Source organism: Gymnogyps californianus, chromosome 5 (genome assembly GCF_018139145.2).
Source record: "Gymnogyps californianus isolate 813 chromosome 5, ASM1813914v2, whole genome shotgun sequence".
NCBI lineage: Eukaryota > Metazoa > Chordata > Aves > Accipitriformes > Cathartidae > Gymnogyps > Gymnogyps californianus.
Genome location: NC_059475.1, coordinates 21,763,027 through 21,783,465, shown reverse-complemented (window position 1 = coordinate 21,783,465; position 20,439 = coordinate 21,763,027). Strand labels below are relative to the sequence as shown.

General features: G+C 38.6%; 1 protein-coding gene across 1 annotated transcript in view; it reads right to left on the bottom strand.

Annotated features, from left to right (window-relative positions):
* PDHX (pyruvate dehydrogenase complex component X) overlaps positions 1-20,061 on the bottom strand; it is a 63,337-nt gene extending 43,276 nt beyond the window's left edge. Inside the window, exons 1-3 of the mRNA XM_050897515.1 lie at positions 19,959-20,061; positions 8,340-8,423; positions 2,308-2,408 (exon numbers count right to left, since the gene is read on the bottom strand). Coding sequence (XP_050753472.1) covers positions 2,308-2,408; positions 8,340-8,400 — 162 coding nt within the window. The 5' untranslated portion in view covers positions 8,401-8,423; positions 19,959-20,061. The remainder of the gene's footprint in view (positions 1-2,307; positions 2,409-8,339; positions 8,424-19,958) is intronic.
* Positions 20,062-20,439: the final 378 nt, after the last annotated feature.

Here is a 20,439-nt window from a genome sequence, read left to right as displayed (position 1 = left end):
GTTTTTTTTTTTTTATGATATAAAAGATATATAAGGACTGAGGCTGAAAGGGAAGTATCATCAAAGACAACTGAATCCTGTCCTGGAGAACTGAAATTTCATCCTTCCTGTGACCGAGTTCCCACACAATACAGGGGCAAGTCATTTAAAACCAGACTTTTCATATAAACATTAATGGCACATTCTTCGTATCTTGAATGCAGGAGTTGAAACTCTGGTGTACAAGTTGAAGTATGAAAACTTGCAATTGAAGCTACAACAGTATTTAAATACAAAGCCCAACTAAGACAAAAGCCCTCTATGTTCACTATAAGGTGGCAAAAGAGTGGCACCACACAGCTGCATAGTCATGCATCCCCTCTGCACCAAATCATGCTGGGCTGCGCCTAAGTAACAGCAAATACCCATGCCTGCTGCATGGTGTTCATTTCACGCCAGGTTCAACAGCACTTTGTAGATACAATTTGTTGGCCAAGCAACTGAGTGGTAGGCAAGGGTAAGGAGCCAGAAAAAGGTAACACTACAATGTTGGAAACCCGAGTTAAGCAATGCTTCAAGACACAAAGGATCCTTTCACAGAAAGAAGACAAGCTAAATTAATAGTCCTGGAACAACCAAACCTGACATACTGCGTACCAAGACAGCCAAAGAGTCTGTCAAACACTCTTAGAGTTAAGACAAAATAACAGTACTAATACTCATTTTAACATGTCTACCACCAAAAAAAAGCTAAGAAGCTGCACAGTGATTCAAGTAGATTTCTTCAGTATCATATGGTTGAACATTACAAAGTGTTTCATAACTTTTCTCGGAGACACTAGCTCATAGGTAGGATGTTTAAGTGTGGTAAGAAGCTCTGTATATATCAGTAATGCATTAAACCTGAGAAACATTATGCTGCAGAACCTTGTTTCCCCATTTAGCTGCCTATTTGACTGCCCAACTAGATCTTCTACAATTGTAACTGAGCAAGTTGTTTTATCTTAAACAAACTGCAAATTCATTGCAAAATCATATTTAAGATTATCCATGTTTATCTACCCAATTTCTAAAATGGAAAAAGAAAAGATATCAGTGTTCTTGTTGGAAGTGCTGGACGCTAGCTGACAGTTTAAGCCTTTGCAAGATAAATAAGAGAACTCCACAGATTTGGATATGGTTTGGGGAAAATTTTAGAATAAACTGGTGAATATTGAAAGGAGGGAAAACCCTTTCCCTGTCTTTATACACAATTAATAACAACTTTCATTCCCCTCCCTAAAGATAAGAAACTCTAAAATACATTTCCCATTATACATATTCAATGGACAAGAAAAATATAGTCTCCCTTAATTTTTAAGCATCAAATATGAGCTTTCAGAAAATGTAATATTTACTTTTTACACAGAAGCAGCAGAAGGCCTCAGAATTACAGCCCCACCCTTCTAAACTCTGATGAGAATTAACATCAGGTCATTTTGAAATAAGAAACATTTTTCAAAAATGTTAGAAAAGAGGAGGAGGAGAAAGGAAAAGATACAGAATTTGACTTGTCTTTTTAGAATACAGTATGCAAAGAATAGCACAGGCCTTGCAAGCAGACCTTAAGCAATGCAGGGTTAGAACTAAGTCCTTCATCCTGATCTCTGTAGTCCAGTTGTTACTGCTTCCATCTTGGTATAGAACAGGATTTAAAGCCAAACATAAACAAGGAACCCAAACAAACTGAGCATTACCTCTGTTATATATGCACATACACACAAATACTCCAAAATGATGTTCAGAGAACTTCACATTCATCCCAGTTCTCATTCTTTATTTTAAGCCTAATTAATTTTAAGAATACAGGAAATTAGTAATTCTAAGAACTGTCCTCTGGGTCAGCCCATCTTGTATAATGTTCCATCTTCAATGGCCAACACAAGATAATCTAGCACGGAGATCACACATCCTGGGTAAAGTACCATCCAAAAGTCCATATTCCAACTAACTGATTGTAACTTGTTTTTCTATAACTCAGAGTAAGAGATGTCATAGACTGCAATATTTCATGGACATAATTCATAAGGTGCAAAACATACAAAACATAATCCAATCAGGTTAACTGAAAATCCATTAAACATATATAGAATCATGTACCATGTACCAGTAGTCTGGTATACGTACGAAATAGAGCAATTATTTCTCACTAGGAATGCAAGTAAGTGCATTATTCTGAAAGCTGAGCAGAAGGAAACTTAGCTATCTAAACTAGTTTTTGAGGCAATATGCCAAATGACAATCTGAAAAGAAGTTATATCATCCTACTCAGAAAGGCAGAATCCCTACCAGTATTTTAGCCAATATGCCATCATCACTTGATTCCATGGTAATCACCGCTTTGTCCGTTTCAATTTCACACAATGCATCTCCAGCATTCACTGTTTCACCTACAAAATATAACAGAACACAAGAATATTTAGCTTAAACTTCCTTTCAGATCTATTTAACCATGGAAGATAGATATTATCCATATAATACAGCCATTTTACATTCTTTAATATATTCTATAGCTAGCTGATCCCCCATCATTATTTATCATATTGTATCTTTCATTTCCAAATAAAAACATTAAGATACAGGGAAACAAACTGCGGCAGCAGAACATTAACATATTCCAAATACTGATGTTTACAGTACGTTTTCCAAGAGGAAGTACACACACAATGAAATTTACTTCCAGACCACCATCACTCAGTAACACTGCCATGAATAAAATCTTGAGCCTTTCATATTCATTGCTAGCCATAAGTCAAAACAAGCTATTTAAAACTGTAATTCTTTAAGACAATGGTCACAGGCAACGACATCTTCAACTAAGTATCACAGTTCTCTAGTTTGTATCTACACTACTAAAGATATTCAAATAAAAACCTCAGGAACTTTAATCTCTTGGGAAAGCATGTCTGCAAGCTTTTTTCCCTCAATCTCCTATATAGTTAAAAAAGGTCTTTTAGAAACATACTTACTTTGTGAAATAAAAATATGCACAAGTGTTAGAAATTGCTTTCACTACATTACACAAATCTATTATTAATTTTGAAGTATACTCTTCCTCTGCTTTTGAAGAATATCTGTATCTGCTAGTGCAGGATAAAGATAGTATGGGTCTGGATTCTTTCAACAGATCAATAATGACTAGATGGCAAACATTAAAATTGAAATTACATTGAAAAACTTTGAAGTAGTTGAATGTTTTGGCCTCCAACACAACACGACAACCTTTTCCTTACAGAGCACTGAAAAATAGGGACAATACATACAAGCCTAACACATGACTACAATTTTTGTATGAAGTAAAATTTTAGTATTTTCCCAGTACCAGAAATGCTGCAACAGTATTATCTGTGTAAGCATTTAATTTAATTCCTGATATCACTCTGTTTTACTTAAGCATCAGAATAAACCTAGTGCAAGTTACCATCTGTATTTAGGCAAGAGATAAACACTTTTTTTTTTTTTTTAAATAATTTTTTCCTGTTTCAGGACTACCTGAATTAGAAGGGGCAAATGAAGTGTTGTATGATCCTTGTGATCTCTGCAGTAGTAAATGAAAACATTCAAAGCTCAGTCACTTACATAATTATATAAGTCATAAATGTTCCTATTACAGAACTTGGCAGGGGAGTACACAAAGTAGCACCTGATCTTTTTAATTTAATAATCTAATTGCCACACCGTACTTTGCAATAACTACAGCATAAACAGTTTATAAAAGAAAGTCAAAATTCCAGGCTCTATACCAGTGTTTTAATTCCCTTGCATCATTAATTCAAGTACCCATATATCAGATCATTAGGCAAGTACTTCATAGATGTTAAGACGTCAAATTGTTGGGCAAATTCTGTAACCCACAGAGCTAAGACAGGCAAGCAGAAAGGAGCTTAACTCCGTATCTTAATTATTCTCTTCTCCCAACCTGCAGACTGTAAGTGTTCTGCACTATTAAAAAGAAATCTCAGCACTAAGCAACCTGCAGCAGTAACTCCAACAGTGCAAGCTAGCCAAAGCAAATACCTTCATCCATGTGTTTGTCACACATGACATTATCTCTTAACTTGGGTACGTGAGGCTGTTCACAGAGAGCTAAGGATTCCCTTGCACAGGGAAGACAAGAGGCAAATTCTTCAGAGAACAGGGTAAACCACTTTTCCACTACTTTTTTTGTTTTCCTTTCACTGTTGCTGCCAAGAAGTGGTCATAAGTTTGGAAGGCAATTGATTAAATGCAATTTTAAGAAGAATACTTTGTAGCAGCATTCAAAAATCTCATATGTGTTTCAGTACTGTCCTGGTTTCGGCTGGGATAAAGCTAATTTTCTTCTTAGTAGCTGGTACAGTGCTGTGTGTGAGAATAATGTTGATAAGACTCTGATGTTTCAGTTGTTGCTAAGTAGCACTTAAAGATTTTTCGGTTTCCCATGCTCTGCCAGCAAGCAGGTGTGCAAGAAGCTGGGAGGGAGCACAGCCAGGACAGCTGACCAAATTAGCCAAAGGGATATTCCATACCATAGAACATCATGCTCAGTATAGAAACTGGGGGGAGTTGGCCGGGAGGGGGAAGGTCGCTGCTCAGGCATCAGTCAGCGAGTGGTAAGCAGCTGTATTGTGCACCACTTGTCTTTTCTTGGGTTTTATTTCTCTCTCTCTTTTTATATTCCTTTTCATTACAATTATTATTATATTTTTATTATTATTAGTTAGCATTATATTTTATTTTACTTTAGCTATTAAATTGTTCTTATCTTAATCCATGAGTTTTACTTTTTTGCCCCCAATCCTCCTCCCCATCTCACTGGGAGGGGGAGGGGGGAGCGGCTGCATGGTGCTTAGCTGCTGGCTGGGGTTAAACCATGACAAGTACCCAAGCACAACAGAAAGGATCACAGTTATTTTCATTAGAGATTGCAAAATTTGTGAGAGCTCCTAATCGATGCTCACTTTGATGTCAATTACAAATCAGCTTTCCCAATAGATAGGACTGGAAAGAACACTTTTGCAGAGCATATCTTCGCTCTTACACTTTCTAATGAGAGCAGTATTTGCAACAGAAGTTGCCTGAATGGCAGCTCTGAGATTATATATAATGCCCATGAAAATTCTTATAGCTAGGCTGATGTCGTGGTTTAACCCCAGCCGGCAGCTAAGCACCACGCAGCCGCTCGCTCACTGCCCCCCCACCCCTGGGATGGGGGAGAGAATCAGGAAAAAAAACTCTCGTGAGTTGAGATAAAGACAGTTTAATAGGACAGAAAGGAATGAAAAACAATGATAATGATAATAATAATAATATGACAATAGCAATACTAAAAGAATTAAACTATACAAAGCAAGTGGTGCACAATGCAATTGCTCACCACTCATTGACCAATGCCCAGTTAGTTCCCGAGCCGCGATCCCCCCTCCCAGTTAACTCCCCCCAGTTTATATACTGGGAATGATGTCATATGGTATGGAATAGCTCTTTGGCCAGTTTGGGTCAGCTGTCCTGATGGTGTCCCCTCCCAGCTTCTTGTGCCCCTCCAGCCTTCTTGCTGGCTGGGCACGAGAAGCTGAAAAATCCTTGACTTAGTATAAACACTACTTAGCAACAACTAAAAACATCAGTGTGTTATCAACATTCTTTTCCTACTAAATCCAAAACACAGCACTATACCAGGTACTAGGAAGAAAATTAACTCTGTCCTAGCCGAAACCAGGACAGCTGAACAATTAGGATCTCTACTGAAGCTGAGTTTCCTTCTAGATTACATCCAATTGGCATTCAATAGCCTACATGCTCTGTTCAATTACTGACAGACAACTATCCAAATTACAAGATACAAACGGCATTCCTTGATGTACTCCTTGCAAATCAAATCAAAGTTGACTGAGCATAGAGACTGAAATCCCTGGAGGTGATGTCTCAGAAGGCAGCAGAGCTACACTGCATGAGGAAACTACTAGCACTGTTGCCTATTCTGTTTCCTGCCCACAATAACAAGACTATTTCAGTCTCCTGGGCTGTCTGTCTATCATCTTTCATCAACATTAAATTCATACATAATAAATACAAGTTTTTAGAAACACAGTTTTATTTTTATGAGAACTACTTTATTACCCACAGGAATCAATATGAAACTGCATTAGCAATGAGAAGAAAATAGTAAAGCTGTCAATTAAATTCAGCATTTTTCCTTCTGCGGTACTGAAATCATCTGTCCATCCTGTGAAACCATAAAATGAAGACATTTGGTATTTACACAGAGAGCAGAAAAATTATCAAAATAGTATTCTACTGACACCTGCTGGTTATACAGTGGGAAAAACATTTCATATGCAATCAGCTTTCTTCTGTCAATTGCTTTAAAATATTTGTTTTCTTGGATATGAGATTATCAAACATTTATATTCAGCAATGCCACTACGTTTAGATGGCCAGCTCACTGGAGGGTTATGTAGTTACAAGCATCCCTTGCAGACAGCAGGAGTATAAGCATTAAATCACTTTGCTTTTTTCTTCAAAATTTATCTTCACTTTTTTTACAGTTGTCATTATGTTTATTTTCCAGACTGTCAGAGGAAAAAAAAAATCTTTAGGAACTAATTATGGTCACAGATGCGCCAAATAAGACAATATACTATATTCAGTTTTGGTCTTGTTTCTAAATAGAAGTAGAGCAATAAAAATCCTAAAGTCGTTTTCTCTCAAAGTCCAACCATCAATTAAGATTTGATTTTAATGTAATTAAAATAGGTGTGGAGCTTTTTTTTCCCTTTTGTGTTGGCATGGAAGTGTAGTGGAAAGACTGAGAAAAACCATTGTATAGCTGTTGCGTCCTAAGACCTTTTTATGAGGAAAACTGATTCATTTGTGTTGTGGAGCAAACTGGAATCTACTTCAACTCCTATCATGCTCTCTTCTTTGCTTTCTCTTCAATTTTGAATGCTGTATTTATTGTAAAACAGACTACTGTTGATTTTTAATGTCTTACAGTTATTGACAACTAATGAAAAGAAAAAGGACTTTGAATCATTCTTTTCTCTCTGAGTAATCTTGGACTTGATACTTGACTAACTGAAGCTTCAAGTTTCAAGAACATTGGTGCAATTACTTTTTACAGACACAGACTGCCATATTGTTCCTAGTAAATTCTGCAGAAATTCTATGAGAAATTTTACAAGCAAAAGGTCATGTCCACTACTAGAGCAACAAGTTGCCTTCCGGCTACCTCAAAATGTATTCAAAAATGTATAAAAGCAAAGTACTCCCGTAACACAGTGATGGAGGCTGTACCAAAACTTAGACAGTAAGCCAAAGGAAATGGCTTATCTAGGCAGAATAGTCAAAACATATGTTTAGCTCACCAAATTGTGTCTGTCAAGGATAATATGCTTTAAGAGATTTTCTTTTCTCCAAACGTGTTCATCTCTTTAGCAAATCTAAAAATGTCTGAGAACAAGTCCTACAGTCATCTAAAACTCTGCAATGCATCCTATACCAATGGACAACTGCTACCTGGAATGCAAACCTACAGTCAAAATCAGTTTTAATATTAAATTGGAGAGGGGAAAGGGTAGAAGGAGAGGGGAGAAAGGTCTCCTGACAGAACAGGGACTGCTGATTCTTCTGCAGATCATTTTTCATTTACATACAACCTACGTGAAGACAAAACATACACTCAGACTGTTTATCTAGCCGCTCCAACATATTTTAACAGAAGTACATTACTTTTCAGTTGTAAGAGCACAGAGAACCTAAGATAACCAAGGTTGTTAGGGCTTTTTTTGGAGGAGTAGTTTGGGTTTTGGTGGGGGTTTTGTTTTTTTTTGAAGGAGATTTTCCCATATGGAATTTGGGTTATGAAAGTAATTTAAATTTTTCTATCAGCTTTAATTATAGACTATAATTTAGTTATTAAAAAAAGTAAGCCCTGAATAGCAACTATAAAAATACCATATCTTTCATGTTATTTTGTAACACAGCGGAATAATGAAACAGACCCTCCCCAAAGTCAAAGGCTCCCAGACTTCCAAAGTTACTATCAGCATGACAACACTGGGAATTAAAAACAAGACACACACGCTCACACCTTGGAACAGCCTGATGGAAATTTTCCAAAAATATGATCAATGCAACCTTTTGGAAAACAACCAAAGGAAAAATGTTTCAAGAACCAACAATCTCAAAGCAGGTATTGTTCAAGACGACAGCATCCATATAGCAAACATTTTGCTTCAAAATACTAAGGTACAACCAGAAAGAATGATCTTATTCTTACAGAATAGATTTATATAGCTGAAGAATGACAACAAATGTGGCCATAGAAAATGCTATCTTACCTTCCTTTTTTAACCATTTCACAATGTTTCCTTCTTCCATTGTAGGAGAAAGTGCAGGCATGACAACTTTAATACCAGGTGTACCTGTAAAACAAGTACATGATTATCTAGACTAAATACTTTTTCAGTGTAATTATTTTCTCAGTTAACTGCTGAACACAAATGAAACTAAAATGGCATGAATCTGAAAGACAGTTGAACAGAAGATTCACTACGATGCTCTTTTTTTAAGCTTGTATACAAACATGCGCTCCCAAAAGCACCAAGGAAAAGAAGGCACTAAGTACAGAACCTACATGTTACACAGAGAACAAGGGCCAACTTGAATATGAAGTCATAAATAATACAAAGTATTAAGCAAATTAAACTCTGTCTTAAATAAAAATATGACACAGAAACTTTGGATCTGATGAAGATGACTTTAGATGCTCACACTGCTTCAGCTTTGATTCAATTAATTGTTCATGAAAACCTTCTCCACGACCAAGTCTTAGTGCATTATTAAAAACATACAAACTAGTATTTCAAGTACCCCTCAGTTCAGCCTGACCTACTGAACAATCCTACAGTGGATGCAAGTGAAACAGAGTTATATAACTTTCGTCCAAGAGAAATGTAAACAGAAAAAATCTAGAGCTTGGTTAGAGCTCCAACTACATATAAGCTATCATGTGTAGAATGAAAAAGCAGCTATAAAATACAAACATACATTAGAAAAAAAATCAGCAGCTAGCATGAAGCTGTGATTTTTTTTTTTTTTTTTTTATTTCCCTCTCATGCCAGAAATGCCACGAATTTCAAAGCTGAGCCAGCTAATATCCCCTGCCTCTTGTGTAGCAGGGGCATATGTACTAAACCAAACCACATTTCCTTTTTTGGGGGCTTTCCACACATGGCCCTACATATGCTTAGTTCTGCCCCTGCTTAGTTCTGCCCCTGTCAGGGTCTCTTTGAGCGAAACTTTGATTAAAATGCTGTGCCACAGCCTCTCATTTACTCCAGGACACAAGTGAATGAGATGAGTGTCAAAGACTTGTCCTCTCATCTCCTGCTTGCTTGGCAGGAAAGGAAGTCTGAACGTACGACTTGTCAGATATAAGCAAGCCCAGAGGAGAGAACGCACACACAGACACATGCATGCACACATATCTCAGTCCTCAAGAGAGGCCAAAATTGCTGCAATCATGAGAAACTGGGTGAAAGGTATCGATATATTCCCTGCTGATGAACCATGATGTGCTGCAGAGGATAGTATAACTCCACCCACAAATTCCTCAGTGGTATTTACCATAGTTTTTCTTCCTAGTTATGCAGTATGTCAGCAGTATGATTATGAATGTATGACCAGACTACCAGCCAGGCAGGCATCTTCTCTTCTGTCTCAGCATACTTATGCATCCTCAGGCTTCTAGTCATGGGCATGCAAGTGTGAGAGCAGAGTGGGGTGTAAACATGCAGAACATATCTAGCCAATTGTTAGAATCCTTTCTGACTCTTAAGCAAAGGCTAGATACTTATATCTTGATTATTACCTCTGTCTTAATGCTGAACTGCAATATTACATGCTTTGCCTTGACATGCTTTTAATCCATTCCCCCAAAGTTCAAACATTAAAAAAAGAAATGGGAATTCCTAGACCAGAAGTTTCATTGATCTTCTCAAAATCCACCACAAACACTACATTCTCCTTTCTCCTCTCCTCCTGCTCTTCGCCACAGGCTGTGGAATTTTTTCCAGATGACAGATTAAAGCTAATCTTTTAAATTAATAAAGCCCCCTGATCCTAGTACGCCAGACACTGATCATCCACCTCTTTCACTGATAAACTTTTCCAATGTTTATTTATCCTTTCTGCTAGGAAGCTACATCTACTTTGCAGACTGAAATTGCCTAATTTCAAGTTTCAGTGATTGGATCTCATGTCTCTGTTAAAAAGCTTGAAAGATATCTCCTTACAGAGATCCTTCTCATGAGTAAGTGTCTATGTATAGAGACCAGGTAAATTCTTAGCCTTTTCTTTCCTTTGACAAGCCAAATAAAAAGATCTGAAGAGTCCAATGTATTTAAGCAACACACCACCACAACCTCTCTGGTCCTGCAACACCATGTACTAGACATAGCTAGCTAGCAGATCACTTCAGTCTGCCAACTGACTAAATCTGCTTAGTAAACCCATACACAGAGAGAAGTGGCACTGCATAGCAGCAATCTGCGTGCCACGTAAGTGGGATTCTTCTGAGGACAGGGCTTATGATACAGCACATTCCTCAGGTTCCTAGCACACTACATCTCTTGTCATGTGATCCAGTATACCAAAGTAGTATTACAAGCTGTATATCAGAACACAAGAGATACTATCTTTCTGAACTTTTAAGGATAGTTATGAGGCCAAATAAATATATCTTTTCAGATACTATTTTGTAAGCGTAGTTTTGCAGCACCTGACTGATTTGAGGCTCTTTCTTCAACTATTATATTTGAATTTGTATTCAGTTAGAGAACAGAAATAGACACGTAGAAAGTACATTGTATACAACAGCAAGAATCAATTCTGCTTCATATTCCCTTTTCTCTAATACCCAGCATTAAGGCTTATTATCATTCAATAGGGAACACCACATTTCTCCTAGTTGCTGTATTGTTAAGAGTACGCAGGAACAGCTTTAAAAACTTAGAAATTAATCCTTCCCCCCCCCCCCCCCCCCATTATCCGGAAGAAAAAGGGCAAGGAAAAAAACTAGAAGAATTTTGAGCTGAAAAGCACATGTCACCTAGACTGAGAATGCTTCTCATCCTTAATTCCAAGTCCTAAGAGTTACCATGTTAACCATGAGATCTTAACAATCTCAGAGAAGACAAAGACTGCAGTGAAACTTCAATTAATACATAATGATTTAAGGGAATTAAAAGCGTCCACTCATGTTCTGTAATTCATTAATGTTAATACACCCAATAAATCTGACCTTGTCTTTCTCATTGCTACAGGATTATGAAAGAATAAATCATTACACTTGTAAAAGAATGTAGGTATTCAACCATAAATATTTCAGAGGTTGGGTAGTTAAAAACATTACATAGTTTTTCCATTATTTCTATTATTTCCACTATTATTTCATCTCTCTTCCCACACCTCTCAAGTGGATGGACCACAAAATGGGGACTGGGGGAGCAAAGTCCCTCCCACTGTAAGAGAAGATCAGGCTCGTGACCACCTGAGGAACCTGAAGATACATAAGTCTATGGGACCTGAGAAGACGCATCCCAGAGTCCTGAGGGAATTCGTTGTTGTAGTTGCCAAGCCACTCTCCGTGGTATTTGAAAAGTCATGGCAGTCAGGTGAAGTCCCTGCTGACTGGAAAAAGGGAAACATTGCACCCATTTTTAAAAAGGGTAGAAAGGAGGACCCTGGGAACTACCAACCTGTCAGCCTCACCTCTGTGCCTGGGAAGATCATGGGACAGCTCCTCCTAGAAGCTATGCTAAGGCACATGGAGGACAGGGAGGTGATTTGAGTCAGCCAGCACAGCTTCACCAAGGGCAAGTCCTGCCTGACCAACCTAGTGGCCTTCTGTGATGGAGCGACTACATCAGTGGACAAGGGAAGAGCTACGGATATCATCTACCTGGACTTCTGTAAGGCCTTTGACATGGTCCCCCACAACATCCTTCTCTTTAAATTGGAGAGATATGGATTTGATGGGTGGACTGTTTGGTGGATGAGGAATTGGCTGGATGGTGACATCCAGAGGGTAGTGGTCAATAGCTCAATGACCAGGTGGAGATTGGTGATGAGTGGTGTCCCTCAGGGGTCTGTATTGGGACCAGTACTGTTTAATATCTTCATCAACGACACAGACAGTGGGATCGAGTGCACCCTCAGCAAGTTTGCAGATGACACCAAGCTGAGCGGTGTGGTTGACATGCCTGAGGGACAGGATGCCATTCAGAGGGACCTGGACAAGCTTGAGAAGAGGACCCATGTGAATCTCATGAGATTCAACGAGGCCAAGTGCAAGGTCCTGCACCTGGGTTAGGGCAACCCCTGGTATCAGTACAGGCTGGGGGATGAAGGGATTGAGAGCAGCCCTCCAGAGAAGGACTTGGGGGTACTGGTGGCTGAAAAGCTGGACATGAGCCAGCAATGTGCATTCACAGCCCAGAAGGCCAGCTGTATCCTGGGCTGCATCAAAAGAAGCAGGGCCAGTAAGTCGAGGGAGGTGATTCTGCCCCTCTGCTCTGCTCTGGTGAGACCCCACCTGGAGTTCTGCATCCAGCTCTGGAGCCCTCAGTACAAGACAGACATGGATCTGTTAGAGCAGGTCCAGAGGAGGGCCACAAAGATGATCAGAGGGCTGGAGCACCTCTCCTATGAAGAAAGGCTGAGAGAGTTTGGGTTGTTAGACTGGAGAAGAGAGGGCTCCAGGGAGATCTTATTGCAGCCTTTCAGTGCTTAAATGGGGCTTACAAGAAAGATGGGGACAGACTTTTTAGCAGGGCCTATAGTGATAGGACAAGGGGTAGTGGTTTCAAACTGAAAGAGTGTAGATTCAGACTAGATATAAAGAAGTATTTTTTACGATGAGGGTGGTGAAACACTGGAACAGGTTGCCCAGAGAGGTGGTAGATGCCCCATCCCTGGAAACATTCAAGGTCAGGTTGTATGGGGCTCTGAGCAACCTGATCTAGTTGAAGATGCCCCTGCTCATTACAGGGGGGGCGGGCTAGATGACCTTTAAAGGTCCCTTCCAACCCAAACTATTCTATGGTGGTTTTTTTTTTTTTAAATGTGAAATGGAAACATTGTAGCAAACCTGTAACAACCACAGCAGCCATCAATGATCTTGATGCTTTAAAATGCACCAGCAGCAGAAAGGGAGTTATTTATTCCCCAAAGTCCCCAGGAGAGCAACACAATCAGGATCATGCTCCCCAAAACACTTGAACTGTGGAAATAAGCCCAGTGTATGCATGGTTCATGTTCCCAGAAGACTGCATGAGGAAATACACATATCTGTCTCAGCCTTTCATGGTACTTAAATGCTTGATAGTTTAATATTACTCATTACTGTAATGCTTAGAAATGTATCCAGACAATGTTCCTCATAACACTGGCAATTCCCATCTGATTTACCTCCAAGGATTTTCTTTAAAAAGTTTCTTGCAATCTCTCATCTTGGACCAATACACAGAAAAATGAACTATGTTAAGAATGTGTATTATTCTGTGAATGCCTATTTGTGTTCATTTACCAAATCATGTTTTGTCTATGATCATTTTTCAAATACTACAAACTAAAGCATGAGTTCACAATTTTCTTTACACTATATATGTTCACTCAAAAAAAATATTTACAGATAACAAGAAGTAGAAAATAATACATTACAGGATGCAAAGTGTCCTCTGTTTCATTCATCTAACTTGACAAACAAATTTGACAATGAAAACATGATTTTTGAAGTCATATCCCACAAATATCTAGGACTATCTAGAACTAGTGGACATACTTCACTGAAAAAAGTGAAAGCATTCCACATTTCTAATGAGGAAAAAATTCATTTTTAAACATGATGGTTCACATGTTTCACTTCAGTAAAGAGTCACTTGATCCATTTCCCAGAATACGCTCCATGCTTTGGCATAAATACAAAATTGAGCAACAAATTTGTGCCACTGTAACATTTTTCCTTTTGTGTTATGAGCAACTACCACAAAACATACAGTCCATTCTGGTCTTTTGGTCAAGTTAGGAGAGAAGATCCAGCAGCAAGTACACATGAAGTGTATAACAAATAAATAAAATAAACAGGATACAAAGCAGAAGGAAGAATTCAAAAATCAAGGCACATGTCAAATCTGAAAACAAGAAACTGCCATTTTCTATACTATTGTGCCTCACTGCAAGAATGGTAACTGTAATTGAGCAGCAGCACTCAAAGTGACCTTGGAAGGTACATGACTATGCCTTTAATAGCCAATACAGTAGGCTAACAGTCTTCTCAGGCACTTAACGAATTATTACTAACAGTTATACTGAAACAAAACCACACCACACAGAATAAATCCACTTGTCACTAGATAAAAACTTTGCAAAACCTCTATTAAGTGGGAGATCAGACAAGTACTCGCAATGGTAACTAAAATAAAATTCTTTCCTTCATCCTTCCCCAGCTTTCCACCAGGTACACAGAATATTTGACTTGTAAGGCCCAAGCATCTAATAAAGGCTTGTTATTATTACATAGAGAAACTTTTCTGCTACCTGAGAAAGACCAATATATCATATAGCTCAAAGGAAAATTCTTTTTTGGAAAAAACCTACAGTGTTCTGCTACTCCTGTTTGGGAGGACATGGGGAGCTAAGGGCTGCTCAGCAGCTTCAGCAGGCAAGAGAATATAAACTCTCTTAATGAGATAATGTTATCTCCCTATCACTGATGTGAACCTGAGTGCTAGCAGAATAGTTCACTCTGCATCACAAAGCAAAACAGAAGTAAAGAACGTCCATCTTTCCACTTCTAGTCCCATGCTTTGTGCTGTAAATAGAGTATTATAACTCAAATAGCCTTCTTTCCCTTCTTGACCTATGGAAACACTTCAGTGTAATTCTGTCCTCAGCAACCTGCACGTATATTTAGAAACTGTAAGAAAAAAAATGTTTGAAAACTAGCCCTATGCTCCACTTTCTTTGAAGATGCTAAATACAAGACCTTGCAAGTTGTGGGTAACTACCTGGAATGCTGCTAACATTTTACTTCAAAACATAATTACATATAAATATTATACTATTCTATGTGGTGATTTCATTCAGAAAAAGAAATATCTGGCTGTAAAATTCTGTGAATTGTCCCTGCAGACTTAAAACATATTGTAAGATGACCGCTGATGTCATAGATGTTTTCCTTTAAACTGTTCACTGAAAGTTTGAAATACGGCTTAAATTACAAAATAACTTGCATATGGAAACATTTTGTTTCCCAAATGGCTTCAAACAAAAAAGAATTTAACAGATACATCGTAAGTCTTCATTTTAAAAGAAAATATCAGTTTACTTATAGTTGCTAAGTGTTAGCATTTGAAATTCTGCTGTATTCTCCCACATGGGAGTTACATACATTTTTAATCTATTTTATTGTTTGTGGTAAATAGAGCTGAAGGTTGACTGTTAAATAGCAACTAAGGTATATGGCATAAAGCTAACATGAATTATTTAGAAAGTCACTGCAAACTTCTAGTCACCTGCAGCAAGCAAGTTGTTCAGAAAAAACACACGTAAAAACTGAATCAGCAGAGAGCTGAGAAGATTTTATCCCTACACTGGAAAACCGCATGCAGGTTCCAACCCCCCCACACCCCTCCCCCCAACTCCTATACTCACCAGCAAAACTTAAATCTATTTCTAGGCTGCTTTTGCTGGCATATCAAAGAAAGAAAAATATTTCTGACACACTGAGAAAATTTTGGAGGCAGAGGACTTGAGAGAACACAACACAAAAAAAAAGTAATAAGTTATCTCAAGTCATTTTTAAATTGGGCTATCTAGGGAAGAACTTTATCTTTAGAAATAATGTTGATAACATGAATAACCATGGCAGCAAAAAAAGTGGACAAAGTATACCAACAAATTGCTTTACTTCTATTACTTTACTTTGCACAGAACTTTCTTTTTCTCCTTACTTATATGCAGCTTGATCTGAACTATGCAGAATTATACAACAAAATTATAATAGTTACAGCATCCATTACAGTAATGCACAAGAAAAGATTTCAGCAACAGACTTGGCAATGCTGTCGTGCTGATTTTAAAACTCAATTTCTAATTACAACTTTCAGTTGCCTGGAGGTCAGATGCAGTCAACAAGTTCACTGAAAAACTTCCCAGAGAACACTTTTATTAATGTTACTTGGATGCTTTAAAGTAATTTCATAGCTACAAAATCAAAGTGCTTTTTAAACAAGAAAAGCATTTCTTCTCTCTACAATGTATCACAAACCTAATTTTGCAAGGTAGCACAATGATTACATTTTGAATGGGGCCAATTCAGGGAAAAAGTTTTAAGCCATGCACGACTGCCTCTTGTTCCACATTAACTTAATACCAATCCATGATACAACCAAAAGGAGCTGATCAGTCTTCTGCCCCAATTGTTCACGTTCACACCTTTATTCATACTACCAGCAGTAATAATACTCATGCTGCTGCCCTGTTATCCAGATTGGGGAATGGGTTTTGCTGGAAGTTAACCTGATCACAAAAACAAATACAATTTCAGTCAGGTTAGCTTCCTGATCTGGCTCATCATACAGCAGCATGAATAAAATCAACATCCAAAATGGGCAGTGGGAACTAGGAGAGAATTTAAGTTGAGTTAAAGCAACTGTGGAACTACAATCCAAGTACTTATGCAAAGGAAAGGAAAAAATGAGGTGCACTTCAGCTCCATTTTCTCCACTCCTTTCTCATCCTCCAAGCTCACCAATCTATCCATTCCTTGTGCATTCATTTAATGTTCATGCATAGAGATGCCTTTGTTCAGAGAAGTTCAGTAGTGTTGCAATTAAGAGCCTTGTTCAGCAACAGATACACAAGTACACTAGCTACAACAATGGTCTCCTGTCAAAGCTATTTTAGTCACTTTTCAGTTAATGACCATATGCATCCAAAAAACAGGCTTAAATGCATCTAAAAAAAAGCAATCTTACATTCAACAATTCCCTTCACCAAATATTTTCCCTCATTAAATAAAAAAACCCATGCTAATAAAAGGAGTCATTGCATTCATGTAGGTTAGTTGCACTGTACAGGCAGTCCTTACAAGCACTCTGGGAAGTAAGTATTGTTCCTTTTTCATTACGGGTAGGCAAAAAGTTCTGGCAATTCACACAGAATCTCAAAGACAGAGCTCATTCACATAATAGAGTTTAGAGCCATGGGCATATGAAACTTCTGAACTCCCAGTCACCATCCATTAATTTTACTGCTATCAACAGTAACTGTGTTGTTACATATCAATTATCTGAATAAAAAAGGAGGAAGACTTAAAAAGCTCCACATGAACAGTAGCTGCTATTTTAAAGAAAACCCTCTGTGTATCCAAGAGAATTTGTTCATGGTGACACATTTTAAGAATCATGTTGAGTCTGGGCACAACGTTTCTGCCTCGTTCCTTCGCCATGAAAAGATTCAATGCATATTTAGGCTGTGTATCAAACAGACTGAAGAACAGGGCTTTATGAGAAGAGCAGACTGGTAGACCTCTGTAATACCCTATTAACTACAATCTGAGAATCCCATTGACAGTGAAATTTGTACTTAAACTTATTCAGCATAACACAGGTTCATTGCCTCTTTTTGACCTCCTTTGCTATGGAAACAGCTACAGCATTGTCAAACCAAAAAAACTGCAATGAACTGAAGACAAATGCTTTAATATGCCCCACTGGAGAGATATTTCATAACTTCCTAAGCCATACTCAGTAGTTAGTAGAGAACTGAAAGATTTACTCCAACCTGACATCAATAATAAGATTAAGAAACATTAAAAACAAAGGAAAAATTGACCGACCTCTAACATAAAGGTTCATTCTATTTTTCTTCCTTCCTTGTAACCAACAAACTAGGAATTTAATTCTGAATTAATCTTTTTGACTATGCAAAACAACTTTCTCTCTCCTCTACCACCACCACAGAGAGGGACAGAAACACATAGAGAAGCAAAAAAACTAAAGTGACACAAGAAAATTAGATCCACATGAACCAATACTTCAAATGGTGGCATTTTCAGAAACAGAAAAATGGAGAAATAAAACTAATGCTAAAATATAACTGACTTAACTTTAAATTCTCAAACTAGGAACCAAGAGTGAGTTTTATGTCCAGAAGAGCTGTATGTTACCAGAGAAGTTACAACTTGTGTCTTAGTTTTCATTTTAGAGGCTACAATAAACATTTAAGAAAAATGGTGTCACTGAGATATGCACCACCTTGAAAAGCAGTAAGGAATACTAAGAGGGTTCAAAAAACCAAGTCAACAAGGAAAGCCTGAACAAGTTAAAGGTGTGATATATCCACCTTAATACATAAAAGCTTACTGTAAGGGAGAAAAAAAATTCACTTATTTCCATATCCAAAATTAATAATTTGACTCCAGCTATATATTAAATAAGCCTTTCTCACCATAAAGATATAAAGTAGTACAATAGATTGCCTGGCAGGACTGTAGACAAGAGGTCTTTAAGGAGTTAGATAATAAGACTAATACAGAGGTAGCTAATCCTGCACTGGACAAAAAGACAAACATACATTATTTTATGAAGGAAGAAATTTTTTTTCTAATAAAATTTGAAAGTAAATAACATTTGTTTCAAGAACAGGGATAGCCTTCCCTGTATCATACACAGCAGGTTTTGCAAAGGAAAAGATTTTCATACTGCAAAGCAGCAAAGACAACCAGTGCTGGAAAAAAGGGTATACTGAGATCTAAGACACAATGATTAACAAGTCTCTAAACTACTACTGAGTTTTATTGTAAAATGCACATAGTTTTATTACACAACGTTAGCAACAGCTCACTTCTTTATAAGTGCACTTAAAAAACAAAGAGTTCAGGTATTTTATGCTCCGTATCACATCAGTACCTAATAACAATGCACCTGATTATTGTTTAAACATTTTACAAGTTGTAACTAACAGATCAAGTAGAGAAAGAAAAGATCACATTTCATTTGGGCATTCAAAACTCTTCCCACATCTCTTAGAGACAGGAAAATATGGAAGGTGTGTAGATTTGGCTGGTAATTCTGTAACAACAAACTCCTAAGAAGAGAAAAAGTATCTTGAAAGGCATAACCTCATAGGTTGACTTCTATGTAGCAACATATGCTAGACATGCGATTAATAAATTCAAACTCCATTTAAAAAAAAAAATTACATAAAATATAGCTTCCATGCCCTTCTCCAGCTACTTGAAACATTACTTGTAGAATAGTAAGATGACAGAAAAGTGGTGGAATCTCCAAACATTGAAAAAAAACAAAATAAAAAACTTTTAGTACTTAACTATACTTACACTTAGAAAACACTCAACTATTTTCAATTGCAAGCACTTTTTTCCCCTATCCACAACAGAATATTTACATATTTGAAGACCTAGTTTCCCATCAATGTGGTTTCCTCTCTAGACTCCAATTCCTTCAGTTTTTTCTCAGTGATCACATTTTCTAGACCTTTAATAATTCTCATGACTGTCTCCAAATTCTCTCCCATCAGTCCATACCCTTCCTGATGTAATTCCAGTACCTCAAGACACCAAACCAAACAGCACCCTGCCAAACTAACCCATCTCCATAGCCTCTCATCCACTTCCCAACCGGTCATTGCCACTCAGTTTCTCCTGCTCAGTACACCAACGGCCCTGCTCGGCCTCGCCATCCTACACACCTACCTCGTAACACCAGGCACTCACACCTCCCCGCCACCTTGCACAGCCTTTACTTCTCCCCCAGCACCACTTACCCTCATCCTTCACTTAATGGCGCAGCTCCTCCACACACACCTGCAGCAGGCAAACAGCACAGGCACCCGACTAACAACGAAGGGTGCAGAATCAGCCCATCACTCACCCAGTAGCTCTCGGGTCCCGTGCAAACGCCTCCAGCCTCCTCGAGCGGTGAAAGACACGCCAACGCCCAGAGCTGGCCGCCCCGCCAGCAGCAGCCTCGCCACCCCCTTGCCGCCACAGCTCAGCCACAAGTAAGCTGCCATCTTGCTTCGCCTCGCTTCCCTGCCCCCTCCAGCGCCGGGGCTGTCTCTCTCACTGCCTGAGCAGAAAAAAAGCGGCACGCCCCCCACCCCGCGGCCAAGTCGCCTCAGCGCGGAGGAGCGGCTTCACCAACGCCCTCTACTCTGCCGCTAGCCACCTGCCTGCCGCTGGCACAGCGGCAAGCCCTCCCGCAGCACCAGCCGTGGGCGCTCAGCCACTCGCCTGCTCAGGCGTGACTGCCTCTATCGCCCCAGGTACGAGCAAATACCTACCACAGACGCGCCCACACCTCTCTCAGCCCTGCCTCCCTGTCCGCCCCCGGGGTGCGCCCGCATCTCCTC